At 38.7% G+C, this 13,790-nt stretch overlaps 2 protein-coding genes across 2 annotated transcripts; both read left to right on the top strand.

The window, feature by feature from the left end:
- Positions 1 to 200: 200 nt before the first annotated feature.
- Positions 201 to 4,296, top strand: LOC114716012 (BEL1-like homeodomain protein 1). Its single transcript, XM_028900940.1, has 4 exons — positions 201 to 1,748; positions 2,336 to 2,709; positions 2,826 to 2,886; positions 3,188 to 4,296. Exons 1-4 carry the CDS (start codon positions 789 to 791, stop codon positions 3,956 to 3,958), a joined length of 2,166 nt encoding a protein of 721 aa, XP_028756773.1. The 5' UTR covers positions 201 to 788; the 3' UTR covers positions 3,959 to 4,296.
- A 3,171-nt stretch (positions 4,297 to 7,467) lies between these two features.
- On the top strand, positions 7,468 to 8,893 carry LOC114716015 (E3 ubiquitin-protein ligase PUB23-like). Its single transcript, XM_028900942.1, has one exon. It carries the CDS (start codon positions 7,540 to 7,542, stop codon positions 8,767 to 8,769), a length of 1,230 nt encoding a protein of 409 aa, XP_028756775.1. The 5' UTR covers positions 7,468 to 7,539; the 3' UTR covers positions 8,770 to 8,893.
- Positions 8,894 to 13,790: the final 4,897 nt, after the last annotated feature.

Genomic DNA, 13,790 nt, shown 5'->3' with positions numbered 1-13,790 from the left:
ATGCCAAACACAAAATAGTGTGTAGGATAGAGCTACGATTGGCGTGAGAGTGCGTACAACAAAACAAGAAAATTACTTGCGAACTAAATATAAATATATATAATATGATATTATAATATCAGTAAGTAAAGACTACTAAAAAACAATGAACAGGAGTCACATTAAATGGACCACACTTTTTATATACATGTTAGTCATAGGTTATTTCAAAGGAACTAATTGTAAAGTTGAATACTGGAGAAGCTAAGGGGGGGAGAATTGAATTGCAGTGAAGGGAGCCAATGGGTGTGTGAAAGCAAAAGGGAGGCTTTTAGTTGCCGATCCTTCTCTTCCGAGCTCGTGATGATGGATACCTTGTCTCCATAGACGCCACCTTCTCACCCTCCCTCCTTCTTCTCTTCTCTTCCTCGCGCCTTCTTTATCCATTATTGGCCCCAAGTACGGTCACTCCTCGGCTTGTCTCTGCATCCATCCTTTTCATTTTCCTCTTCTTTCTAATAATCTCTTGATTTAACCATACTCTCCTCTGGCCTCCTGCAACTTTCCCGGGTTTCGTGTCCCAATTAGCCGGTTCTATTCCCTCTCAGCATCATAGCTGAAACTCAGCTTCAAGTGGGCTGATTAGGGTGTCGACAGCCAGGCACAGAAAAGAAAAGAGCACAGAAAAACAAGTTGATTTGTCCTGGTGTTGCTTGCATAGACGTTTGAGAAGACTAATTATAATATATATATATATAGGTAACAGCTTTTTTTCCCTTTTTCTTTTTTGTGGGAATTGATAGTGAGATATGGCGACGTTCTTTCATGGAGGCAGTTCAGAAATCCAATCATCTGGTGCTTCTGCTGCCGCCGCCGCTGGTGATGGCTTCCACACACTTTACCTTCTCAACCCCAGCACCACCACCCCCTACGCTCCTTACTCCGATACAAGTCCCCACCCTCAACCGACGCCCAACATGCTTCTTCTCAATCCGAATAACTCTCCGCCCAACGCGCTCAACCTCGCCACCCTCTCCCACGCGCCACCTCCTTCCTCCTCCGACCATAACCCCGACGATCCCACCCGTCCCTCCTTCCTTGGACACGAAATCTCTGCCTTTCACGGCTTCACCCCCTCGGCTACTCCTCCTCGTGTCCACTACAACCTCTGGGGTTCAATGATTGATCCCCACCCAACATCAGCCGTGGCAACCGCGTCTAGCAGTTCTGGTGGGGCTCCCTCCGCCTCCGCCTCCGCCACCTTAGACGTGTCGCCCCATATGAGTTTCAGGAGGCCTACTCAGCAGGGTCTGTCGCTGAGCCTGTCATCTCAACAGACAGCTTATAGGTCGCTTTCCGGCGAGCTAGACGTTCCTGGACAACCTCATCAGGCTTCAGCCATACCAACCTCGAGCTGCGATGAAGTGATGAGGATTCTGGTTCCGAGTAATCATGCTTCGTCGAACGGAATTTCGAGTGTGCAGAGTTTTGTTTTAGGATCCAAGTATTTGAGAGCGGCTCAGGAGGTTTTGGATGAAGTCGTTAATGTTGGTAATAAGGGAATCAGCCAAGAGGGGGCCATGAAGGAGAAAATGAAAGCAAATAAAGAATCGACATCCGGTGGGAATCGTGACGTTTCAAGTGGTGGTGATGGAGGAGGAGGAGGAGAAGAAAATAGTGGAAATGGTAAGCAAGGCGGTGAACTCAGTACAGCACAGAGACAAGAACTTCAGATGAAGAAGTCCAAGCTGGTCACCATACTTGACGAGGTACGGTATATTACGCGCACACGACACGCCAAGTTTTATATACACATGCAACTTCCGGAATTAACTTTACACTATTAAAAAGAGGGGAAAAATTAAAGCTGATGCGGAGATTTAGATACAACATCAATCACCTATTATACGGCAATTGCGTTTGATCTTCTCGTTGTACTTCAATTAGGGTCTGATTTTGTCAGTTATATATTCGGCCTGGGGCTATTAATTCAGTAATTTGGGAAAACTGTGATGGGGACTAGAGGATTTGAGAATGTGACGCTGCAAGATGGGTTTGTGAAATTGACAGGCACAAGTCTATCTCTCAGTTATCAATTCTTACCATCCTCTCCTGAAATTATGAATGGAAAAGATATATGAAGAGAGAATTTGGTAAGTGTGTCAGAGAATAATTTGGGTTTGGGCCCATTTTCGGTCAGTTGCAGAATTTTAGAACTACAGCAGTGCCATATATATATATATATATATATTATTGATTGAGATTGTGGAATTAGGTCCAAAGCATAACAAAGCACTTTATAGATACACATGGGTCCATTCTTCTTTCTAATGACAGCTTTGTTTTGTGCTTGCAGGTGGAACAAAGGTACAGACAGTATCACCACCAAATGCAGATAGTGATAGCTTCATTCGAGCAGGCTGCGGGATATGGTGCAGCAAAAACTTACACATCCCTTGCCCTAAAGACCATCTCCAAGCAATTTCGATGTCTCAAAGACGCAATCGCTTCACAGATAAGAGCAACAAGCAAGACCTTGGGTGAAGATGATTGCTTGGGAGCTAAGGTAGAAGGTTCGAGGCTGAGGTTTGTGGACCATCATCTTCGCCAACAACGGGCTTTACAGCAACTGGGAATGATGCAGCACAATGCTTGGAGACCCCAAAGAGGCTTGCCTGAACGAGCCGTCTCCATTCTTCGCGCTTGGCTCTTCGAGCATTTTCTTCACCCGTAAGAAACTCTCCCCGCTATGATTCTACAATATTCCAGATACGATTATCTCCCACTTGCCTTCCATTTATGTTGTATAATATCAACAATTCATACTTAATTTTTGTGGTTGGCAGCTATCCCAAGGACTCCGATAAAGTTATGCTCGCAAAACAAACCGGGCTTTCTCGCAGCCAGGTATGTATAGTAGATGTCTATAATGGATTTCAGTTTCGATACGATACTTGTGGTGTTAGTTCAATCAGAACTGTTAGTTTGTGATCGATCAATGTAAACTAACAGAAGTCTCATTATTGGAGAGGGCGGGAACATTGCCCGATTTGGAATAGAGAAAATTGGAAAGCTTGTGCATATATGGCTATATGCTTCCAAAAACAATAAAGACACTTACATTTTTGTTGGGCATATCTTGTTTGTTACGATTCACATGCACATGGCAGTTAGAATAACGCAAAAAGATTTGGGTGGATGAATGTAGGTGTCAAACTGGTTTATAAATGCGAGAGTTCGGCTATGGAAACCCATGGTGGAAGAAATGTACGTGGAGGAAATGAAAGAGCAAGGGGGGAATAATAAGGAGGTGGGGTCAAGCAGCAAGGATAATAATCCACAGCCACAAGATCCAGGTGGGCTTCGGCTCGATCATCATCATCATCAGATGAAAGGCTTCCAATCAAATCCAGATCATCAAAGCTTGAATAACCAAACAACTACTCCGACCGACATCTCAAATTCCTCAATCTACCAGCTCCATCCTCCTCATCACTCTTCAGGATTCGCCGTAGCTGCAGGATCAATAAGAACGAGTCCCAAAAAACCAAGAAGTTCAGAAGTAATGAACAACTCGCCAAGCAGTATCGTGTCGGTGGACATAGAAATGAAGCCTGGAGACACAGGGAGATCAGAAGGCAACGCAAAGTTTCCTCTGATGAGTAATAATGGGAGTGATGGAGGAGGATATGGAGGGTTCACCATGGAAGAAATGGGAAGGTACAACGTGGCCGACCAATTGGCTCCGAGGTTCCATGGAAACGGTGTGTCGCTCACTCTGGGACTTCCCCACAGTACAGACAACCTTTCCCACCATGGATTTCTGTCGCACAATATGAACTTGACGACTGATGGAACCGACTTCTGTGAGATGAACGCTCCGCCGTCTCATTCCAACCCCAGTTATGAGAATATGGATCACATTCAGAACAGAAAGAGGTTTGCTGCCCAGTTATTGCCAGATTTTGTGGCCTTGTGACCGCTCGTTGCTTGCTAGCTGCTGATTTCACTTCAGTGTCTTGTTTCCACGCTAACTTAGCACAACACTACTTGGCTACTGGCTGGCACACACCGCGCCTTGCTTTCTTACCACCCTTGTTATGCTTATATATCTTCGTAAGCTGATATTATATGTTGTAGCATAGGACTATATATATACGCACTCTGGAAGAGAATTCTGTTATATATATATATATTGCCAAGTCGCCTATAGGATTTATGTAGTCGGGGAGGGGATATATTCTATAATGGTATATACATACAAGCATTAATAATTAGTTTGTAAAATTTAGTTGTATTTTTTCCTGTAATTTTTTATTAAAATTGTTACAAAATGAGTGGTAAAGATCTATTTAGGCACGACAAATACATCTCATGAGAGAGAGGAGAGAATTTCACTACAATGGCCATCCCATTTGTAGCGGGTGAGCCGGGCTTACGATAGCAGGATAGGAAATATCCCTTGTTTTATCCATTTTTTGAAATATTGGATAATAAATGATGATTGATATTAAGCACTTGATTATAATATGTTGTATAAGATCAGTTTCAAATATGATTTGTTATTTAGTTATAACTAGTTTAACTAATATTAAATTCGATCCGAATTTTTTTTTTGGGGGTAATTCGATACGAATTAATTTAGTATTACTTAATTCAGTCAAATAGTCTCATTAAATATTTCAACTCATAATAAGATGGATCCAAAATCTAACAAAAATAGGAAGGGTTCTGAGTTTGCACGTATGCTCCACGAAGGGATGCGCGTTTGTTTTGGGAGGCGGTTTTGATGTGTCGTGGTCGTGACTTTCGACGCGGGCATACATATACATGTATGTGTGTATTTGTTTGAGAGGATTTGGGTAGTAATTTCAATCTCCGATCCTAATTATAAGATCTTATTTGTAGTCTACAAATCAAGTCTTATAATTAGAACTATAAACAAAGTTTTATAATTATGACCGAATATTGTATATTGGCACTTCTGGATCTGCTGCATGCATGTGAAAATACTAAACATTCCATTCACCCTGTTATTAAATATTATCTCCAGTCCTAATTATAAGATATAATTTGTAATCTCTGATCCTAATTATAAGACTTAATTTGTAGTCTACAAACAAAGTCTTATAATTAGGACCGGAGGTAGTAATTAAGAGGAGAGGGGAACTCACCTTCAACCAGAACAAATGGTGATGATGAAAGCTGTTTTGAATTCATGAACAACAGATAACACAATAATAAAATAATTAAAATGTATATTGGTCGGAAGGTTTTTGCATCAGCGAGCGAGTTTTAAAGAGGTACGTACCTTAAGGGACGGATGTGCTGAAAGGAAAATCAGGTAGAAGTTGGGCGTACAGAAATATGAGAAGCGGTTTTGGTATAAGGAAGAAAGGTTGGTGCATTATATTATGAGGGAGTTAGAGGTTGGATTGGCTGCCACAAGCAGTTCAAGGGAGGTTCCCCACAAAATAGAGTATAAAATTATGAGTTGCCAAATTCACTATGGTGCTGGTGTGCCTGATGTACGGGAACAGAGTCCTGTAATGGGATCAATCTGCGACACAACTTCATCACTCATCTACTGGAGGGACCGGCCCATATTTGGTTCTGGGCCCCTAAGCCGTATCCCAGTCACGGCAGCTTCCGTCAGACCCCCAATTCTTTCTTCGTCACCTGTAAAGGAAAGCATCATCCTGAGCCCAAGTACCCCACACATAAACACAGCCGAAACAAAGAGCAACTTCTCAGCAACAATGGATCGGGCCTTTCTTCCCCAGCTTCCCCGGGGCTACTTGTGATTTTATAGATTGGATTTAATTTTTGACCTCCTATTTTGCGTGGCTTAAAGTGCTACTCCATGTGTGAATATTGACCTGTTTTGCCAACAGCCAAAAAAAAAAAACGAGTACTGTGTAGTTTGGAGTCCATTTTCCAACACGCAGTGGCACTCCATACGCGACGTCAAAACGTGACGGGATTACTATTAGTTGGGTTTTGATTTGATCTTCAGCCTTTAGTTAAAAAAATTCCAAAATGCAAAAGAAGAAGAAGAATTTGACTGACATAAAAATAATTAATATATAATTTAAAGAAATTGTTTACTGTTACAATAAACGTCAAAATATTTTTTTTTTTTTGGGCTCACTTAACAAGGATGGATACAGTGAAATGATATGCAGCATTCAAATCATGGAACACAGTTGGCAAAAATAAATAAACGAATCACGGAACATAATGTGACTGGACTTTAGAACCGAGGAAGTGATTCCTAGTCCCACAAAAATAAAAAGGACTGATGAAGGCATGAAAATTCCAAGCATTTATAAATTAGTAATATTATTCAGCTAGAGCGATAACCACGACTTGAACGCGCTGAGACAGACGCATTGTTTTATTTTGACTGTTGGAAAAGTCAGTCCTTGACTCTTTGAATAATAATGATGATATGTACTGCCTTCTGTTCTAGTTATAAGATCCTATTTGTTTGTAGACTATAAACAGGATCTTATAATTAGAACCGGGAGTAGTATTTTATTTACGAGGATACCACTGCACAAGCGCATCATTAATTCGTTATCTTTACAAACCAACAATTCATAAGATCATAGTCTGATATGGTACCCCAGAAATATAATTTGAGCTAGAAATCACAAGCAATCAGTTCTGTGATGTTATCGGCCCTTAAATCCACATAGCATCGCTCCCCATGCCCTTCTTTAAACTTTACCTCAAATTCCCACATCCTGGTATCTTTACTTTTTCTTATATATAAATGCATGTAAATTCAAGCCTTTTTTTTTTTTTTGCGTTGTCATGTAGTAATTTGGTTTTACTTCACCGCCGTCATCATATAATATTCTTAATTTTCATATATGATAATAAAGCGCTCGTATTTCTTCTGGCTGTTACGTCAATGAGCTTGAGACTTATTACAAGCAATTGCAAATATGATCCGCCGAGAGGGATGTGCAGGTGATCCGTTGCCTTAAAATTAAATGAAATATATCTAGCTAACGCTTAACGGATTGTTAGAAAATTAAATTTCAAACTATTCCGATGAAAGAATATTCAGTTAGTCAAAAATAACATCACATACCCATCTATAAACTCACTCTGAAGTTTCTTTTAATTCCTGCTCTCTTTCTTTCCCTAATCTATGTTACGGTTGACATAAACAGAAAAATAAAATAAAACAACGTATTTACTCAAACTGTGCCTAGTAGTGCAGATGTGGGGACGCATGACCTGTGCAAACTAATCTGGAATACATATACTCTATATTTTAGCCTTAGTTCAAAAGCTACGCTAATGTATTTCAAAAGATTACTGCTCGTCGGTTTGACCAATGTCTTTGACTGGTAAACTTATTGAAGGAAGGGGGGACCCACCCTTTCGTCTAGAAGTGGCCTGGTTCCATTAGCACAACGTCGCCCGGTATATATATTACAGCCACCGTCTCTTACTCGATAAGGCGAATAATATATTAACCATTTCCTTCTCATCTCCCTCCTCCTCCTCCTCCTCCTCTTCTTCTTCCTCCCATAGCCACCATCCATGGCAGAAATTGAAGTTCCTGAATATTTCGTGTGTCCCATTTCTCTTGAGATCATGAAAGATCCGGTGACGACCGCAACAGGTATAACCTACGACAGAAAGAGCATCGAGCGGTGGTTGCTGACGGCGAAGGAGAGGAAATGTCCAGTCACCAAGCAGCCACTGCTTCCTGACTCAGCCTTGACCCCTAACTCTACCTTACTCAGGTTAATCCAGGCTTGGTCTTCAGGAAACGTTCACAACGGTGTCGTTCGGGTTCCAACCCTGAAACCCCTCTTCACCTCCATCCACGTTCACAAGCTCATTTCGGATCTTCGGATTCCTCATCTGTATGAAACGACATTGAGAAAATTGGATGCTTTGGCCAGACACAGCGAAACCGACAGAAGGTGCATGGTGGAATCTGGAGTACTCGAGGCTATGCTTTCCGTAATTACTCACAGTTTCAATGAAGGTATAACAATTTGCCTTGAAGAAGCTTTGAGAATTTTTCGTTTACTCTGGGCAGCATCGTCATCCACGGCTCACATGAAGCCTCTTTTTTGTGCAAACTTAGACTTTATAACCTGCTTGACCTGGGCTTTGCAAATTGACGCGAGCAACAAAGTTAATATAGTAAATGAAACGATGCCTTCTTTGAAGTCGACCATTGAAGCCGCAGATCCAACTCTTCTGGGAAGCTTAGAGGTTGAATTTTTCAGAGAGATAACAAGGGTGCTAAAAAACAGAAGGGTCTCAGAGCAGGCTATCAAATCAGCCTTGCAGGTTCTCATAGAAACGTGCCCATTGGGAAGAAACCGAACGAAAATCGTAGAATCAGGTGCAGTCTTTGAATTAATTGATCTTGAGTTAGAAAAACCAACAAAGAAGATAACGGAGCTAGTGTTCAACCTTCTGGTGCATCTGTGTTCGTGCGCTGATGGGAGAGAACAGTTTGTGCAACACGCAGCGGGCATCGCCGTGCTGTCAAAGAGGATTCTGAGGGTTTCGAATGCAACTGACGATCGAGCAGTTCATATATTATCGTTGATAGCTAAGCACTCGTCCTCGAATGATGTCGTTTTGGAGATGTTGAGGGTGGGAGCTGTGTCCAAGCTTTGCATGCTGATGCAAGCAGACTGTGCTTCTTACTTGAAGGAAAAAACAAGAAGTATCCTTAGGTTACACTCCAAAACTTGGAATAATTCTCCCTGCATTCAACTATATTTGCTAACCAGGCACCAAAGGTGATCCACACCTGTCAAATATTCTCCCACTTATTTTGTTTTTGTGAAAATACACAATTTCTTCCATGATATATGCATATCTTATGACCGGGGTGTATTAGCATATTTCCTCTGCTTTTGCCTTTTAATTTCTGTCGGTTCACTTCACTTTTCCACCTTAATCGATACTGTATATCAAGAATGAAACTTTGCCTTGGCTTGTGTAATTTGTATATAAAGTAGCCTCTATAGAGGACTTTGATGCAAACATAAATATTAGTATATAAAGTGGCCTCTATAGTTGACTTTGATGTAAACATAAATAGGTACTTGCTTTGAAAGAGGGGCGTCTGACTAGAGGGAAAGTTGACGATAAAGTGGTTAACTTCAAATTGTTTGAAACTAAAGCCAGGATCTGATAACAACAACATAATATTGAATTGTTTTTATCAATGTAGTGTCGGTATGATTCACTCGTGAACTCTAACTTCTGTAATCATAGCGATATTAGATCCGTGGATTAAACTTGCGCGAGAACTCTTGGTCAAAAAAAAAAAAACTTGCGCGAGAACTAAAAGTAACTGATATATGTCATTCATCGATCTTTAACATTAAATTAAAGGCCTGAACACTTCTGGCGTTGAAAGATAGGTAGCGCTTGTAATCTCTTGGATGTTTGGCGCACTATATATAGTTAAAAAAATCATACAATAAAAATGACGCAATAAATAAATATATATTAATTTTGTTTTTGTATATATATAAAAAATATGAAAATTATTATAGCAAGTTGTACATTTCATGTATGATAAAAACCAACTTATTGTTTAATTTAAAGTACATGTATCGTTAGAAAAATGTGTGTCGTTAGTTATAAAAAGAAGGGAAAAAAAAAAGTTGAATGCCTAAACTTAGTGCAGTTATTTTTAACCTTGTATATATATCGTGCCGCACGCTGTTGCAAAAGGTTTGAAGTGCCAGAAAAACTGTCGATTCCTGTCACACACACGTGTGTGTGTGTGTGTGTTATTGGTTTGGTAGAGAAACATACAGTCACAGGAATGGTGTTCAAATTGATTACAAAGACAAAAGGGCAGTAATATTAGTGAAAACGCCAAATAAATATGGTGCTGTTAGAACTGAAATATTCTGGCGCGCACCAAGTTCACTTGTAATCACAACAAATATATTGTAGTTGAAATAATGCGCTAAAGAGAATGAATGGCCCCAAAGGAATTTTAACCCCCCATGATTCACACATCACAATCACAGTCAAACCCAATTAAATTAATTTGTGTCCATATATGTGTGTGTATACGTGTATATTCTTGTTCTTCATGCGCTGCATTAACTAAATTCTAAAGTCGTATATATGCATCATCAGATTGGTTGGATGCTCTTGAAGTTTGAAGGACGAAGTTGGAGTCAATGGTCGGCCAAGAGTGCCAAATGGATCCGAGGAAAGTTAAGTAATTAAGTATTTTTCCTGTTGGCCATATCCCACATTTGAAACATCTTAATTTCGAGATAGCGACTCCCATTTTGTTTTGCACACAGCCAATCACGGCCGTCACGTAAATTCTCAGTCCAAAAGCCAAGCCAGAATGCTAGTGCGTTGATTTTTCTCCCTTTCATCATTCCAATTATCTGCCTAAGTATAGCCACAATTACGCGCCCACTGTATCTCGTTAGAAAAACACGTAGCTATCTCACCAAAAAGGAAAAAACACGTAGCTCTTTTGAAAATTGTCATATATATTATTGCATGTATTGTAAAATGAAAAACAAGTAAAATATACTCTTTTGGTCATTAATATAAGATCTATTTAACTAATTTGATTAAATTAAGAAAGTTAAGTAAGTTAGTTAATTATAAAAAATATAACATGTTTTTTTTTTCTAAAATACCATAATCATCTTCTTAATATCCTTACTCGCTCACTTACTTCATTATGATTGAAGGAGTATCTATAGAAATAATTTAGAAAAAATTAATAAATATGAGAAATAGGTCTTATATTTGGAACCAATATTAACTTAATAATTAGGTCCCATATTACGGACTGGAGGAGCATATATATGTCTATATAAAGACTACTGTATATACACAGAGTATAAGTTGTGTTCAGTAGAAAAATTATAAATGGCATTTTATTTTCAATACTAAAATTCGAAGCACGCGTTAGAATAAGTTAATAAATTAGTGAGCATATACCAGATGGATGCTGATGGATCTGTATTATCCCCATTTTTTATAAGTTTTCTTATTGTCTAGACAGGTATATATCACCAAATTACGAAATGTTCTGTACTCAAATTAAAGAGGATGTATATATGGTTTAAACAAGCCTCGCTTTATATTTAATTTTCTTTGAAATAAACAGACGCAGAAGAGCTAACGAGGAAGATTCCGATAATGATGCCTTCGTGGACCTTTAAACTCTCAATTCCCAAAGTTAATATATCAGCTTTTTTGTTTGTCACAGTTGAAAGCCAGATTGGACTATGCAGTATGCACACGCACAAAGGCTTCCCAGCCTCCAAAAACTTTGTCGACAAGACTTCAAAGTGAGTAGACAAGTTTACAAAACGCTGCAGCCCAGAAAATTATTAAATTAGAGCAGCAAACGCATTGTTTCTCTGCTTTTAAACGGTTAATCTGAAAAAACTGCCAGTTACTTTCTTTTTTTTTTTTGGTAAAAAAAAAAACTGCCAGTTACTTAGCTACGCGTCCTTGGGTCAGGACAGTTAACCGCTGCTTGAACCCGGCTTTGTGATGAGCTGGATGAACGAAAAGCTGACCACGTATAAGTAAGCGTGTAAGCCGATTTCAAGCCGGGATACTTAGATCGATCCCCTACGGTTCATTGATACAATGTTTTGTCGAGAGCTGGTTATTTCCACGGCTTGGCTTGAGGAGTAGAGAAGATAATCAAGATATTGATGTTTGATGCGGCAAGAAAAATCAGTTTTTTTTTTTTTTTTAAAACTAGGTACAAGAATCCTTCTACTATATAAAGACAAATTCTCATACTTGTACCATCTAAGATGACGCGACTCATTATTACTCGTTAAAGCACAAGTCAACCCTTGTGGCGCTAGCGAAGACCCATAATCCAGGTCACGCGCCGCTCCACTCTACTATTCAAGCAAAGTTGGGGTCCAATGGCGCTCTATCATCACGAAATACTCCTTTTGTTCCTTGTTATAAGATCTAATTTTTTGAATTGATTTATTTTTTTTTATAAAATTCTTTTTGACTTTGTCTGAACATTTAATACATTATTACCTATTTTACTCATAATTTAATACATCTAATATATTCTTTTTATTCATTTATCTCCCTATTACTCTCTCATATCTACTCATTTATATATAGGGGTATATTTGAGAAAAAAAATATATTTACTACATATTAATTACTTTTAACTAATTTTAACTGTTTTTTTTTAGATGTCACAATTTAATTAAAAAGATCTTATCATAAGGGTTGAAAGAAGTATAGAAGTAGTTAAGTTATAAGTATTTTACATTTAAAATGTTTAGTGATCGCGAAAAATATTGTTAACATCTCACGGATCTACTTGCACTCCGGCGACCGCGTGTACCAGACGGCGAAAGTAAACAGGACATCATATTATTTTGACAAAATTTAAGAAATACATGTATAATTTATTCTAAAAACAATAATGCCATACGTAATATGTAGGAGCTGTGTTGTTTTCGTAATTATTCCCTCGATACATTTTAACCCACTTATATTGTAATTTATTTATTTTCTTAAACGAAACAAGCTGTAGACTTAAATATAATCGCATGTCAATGTCAATTACCGAGAAAATTTATAGCAACATTACTCTCTGGCAAGACAGCCAATAATGTTGAAACAGCACACTAGTGCTCAACTTAATATATTACTCCTCTGGTCCTATAAATGGGATAGAGAAAAAAGACATTTTTTTATCCTATTTATAAAATATTGAGAAATTTTTTTATATGGATGTATAATTTTATCTTTCATTTTTTTGTGTGTTGGCTTTGTTTACATGAGGTATAATGTATATTAAATAGGGATAAAATTAAGTTAGTAAAAAAAAGATAAAATTAAAAAGTTGTTGAATTTTAAATAAGAATTAATAAAATTTAAGGTTCTTCTAAATCTATGTAAAACATAATGAAAATGACTTATAAATAAAATCACAGGAGTATTAATTTAGTGCCCTCAGCCCCTCCTGAAGGCATTCCAGCATTATTCAAAGAACAATGAGATTCAGGAGATTGTGTGTGCGCAATAAGATGCAAAACCGTGTCATTTTAGCAGGCTTTGTTATTATTATTATTATTATTTCAAATTAATTAGTTCGGCTCCGAATCAGTCTGTGACCCGTGAAATGAGCTCTAGCGGCGTCATGTCCCAGCGATGGGGTAGAAAAAGGATTTAGCGGCGAAACTGGGGCCCAACTAATGGCCAATTAAATTTGGGCTCTATTCAAACCCTCTGTGGGGCCCTCAGAACATGCAGTGAACAAATTGGCATCACAACGCAGGCTCTCTCTCTGTTGAATAGTTAAACGACGAGTACGATTACTTCCTAACACTAAAACCAGACCCCGTCGCAGAATGCCACGGAAATTACACGCCTCTCGTTCCATCAAATTGCCATTTATTCCATTCCAAGGTCATCAGGTAAAATAAAAAAAAAAAAAATCCAAGGTCCCACTTCATAATATTAATTTCTTCACGAACATTTGCTCTTTAGGTTGCCTCTAACTAGTTCTGGTCAGTTCCACATTTAGCATTTAAATAATCAAAGGTGCAATAATCGCGTTGCAAATGCGTGTCACTAAATTACCACCATGAGAGGGCACGTCCTCTTATGGATGACTAGTAGTTCAAAGTTCAAACAACGTGTGATCCTCCTCAGTGTGTTAAAGAGTGCCTCCGTTGGTAAACTGCATTATATTATAATTAGATCCTCACTTTCAGGATCATGCTTTTCTCAGGGGGATATCAACACACATTATTATTAAGTCAATTCCTTTATTT

The sequence above is a fragment of the Neltuma alba genome, unplaced genomic scaffold, assembly GCF_004799145.2.
Source record: "Neltuma alba isolate B1F8T4 unplaced genomic scaffold, ASM479914v2 tig00011640_pilon, whole genome shotgun sequence".
NCBI lineage: Eukaryota > Viridiplantae > Streptophyta > Magnoliopsida > Fabales > Fabaceae > Neltuma > Neltuma alba.
The sequence above is the reverse complement of the archived record's forward strand: the minus strand, read 5'-3'. Positions and strand labels throughout refer to the sequence as shown.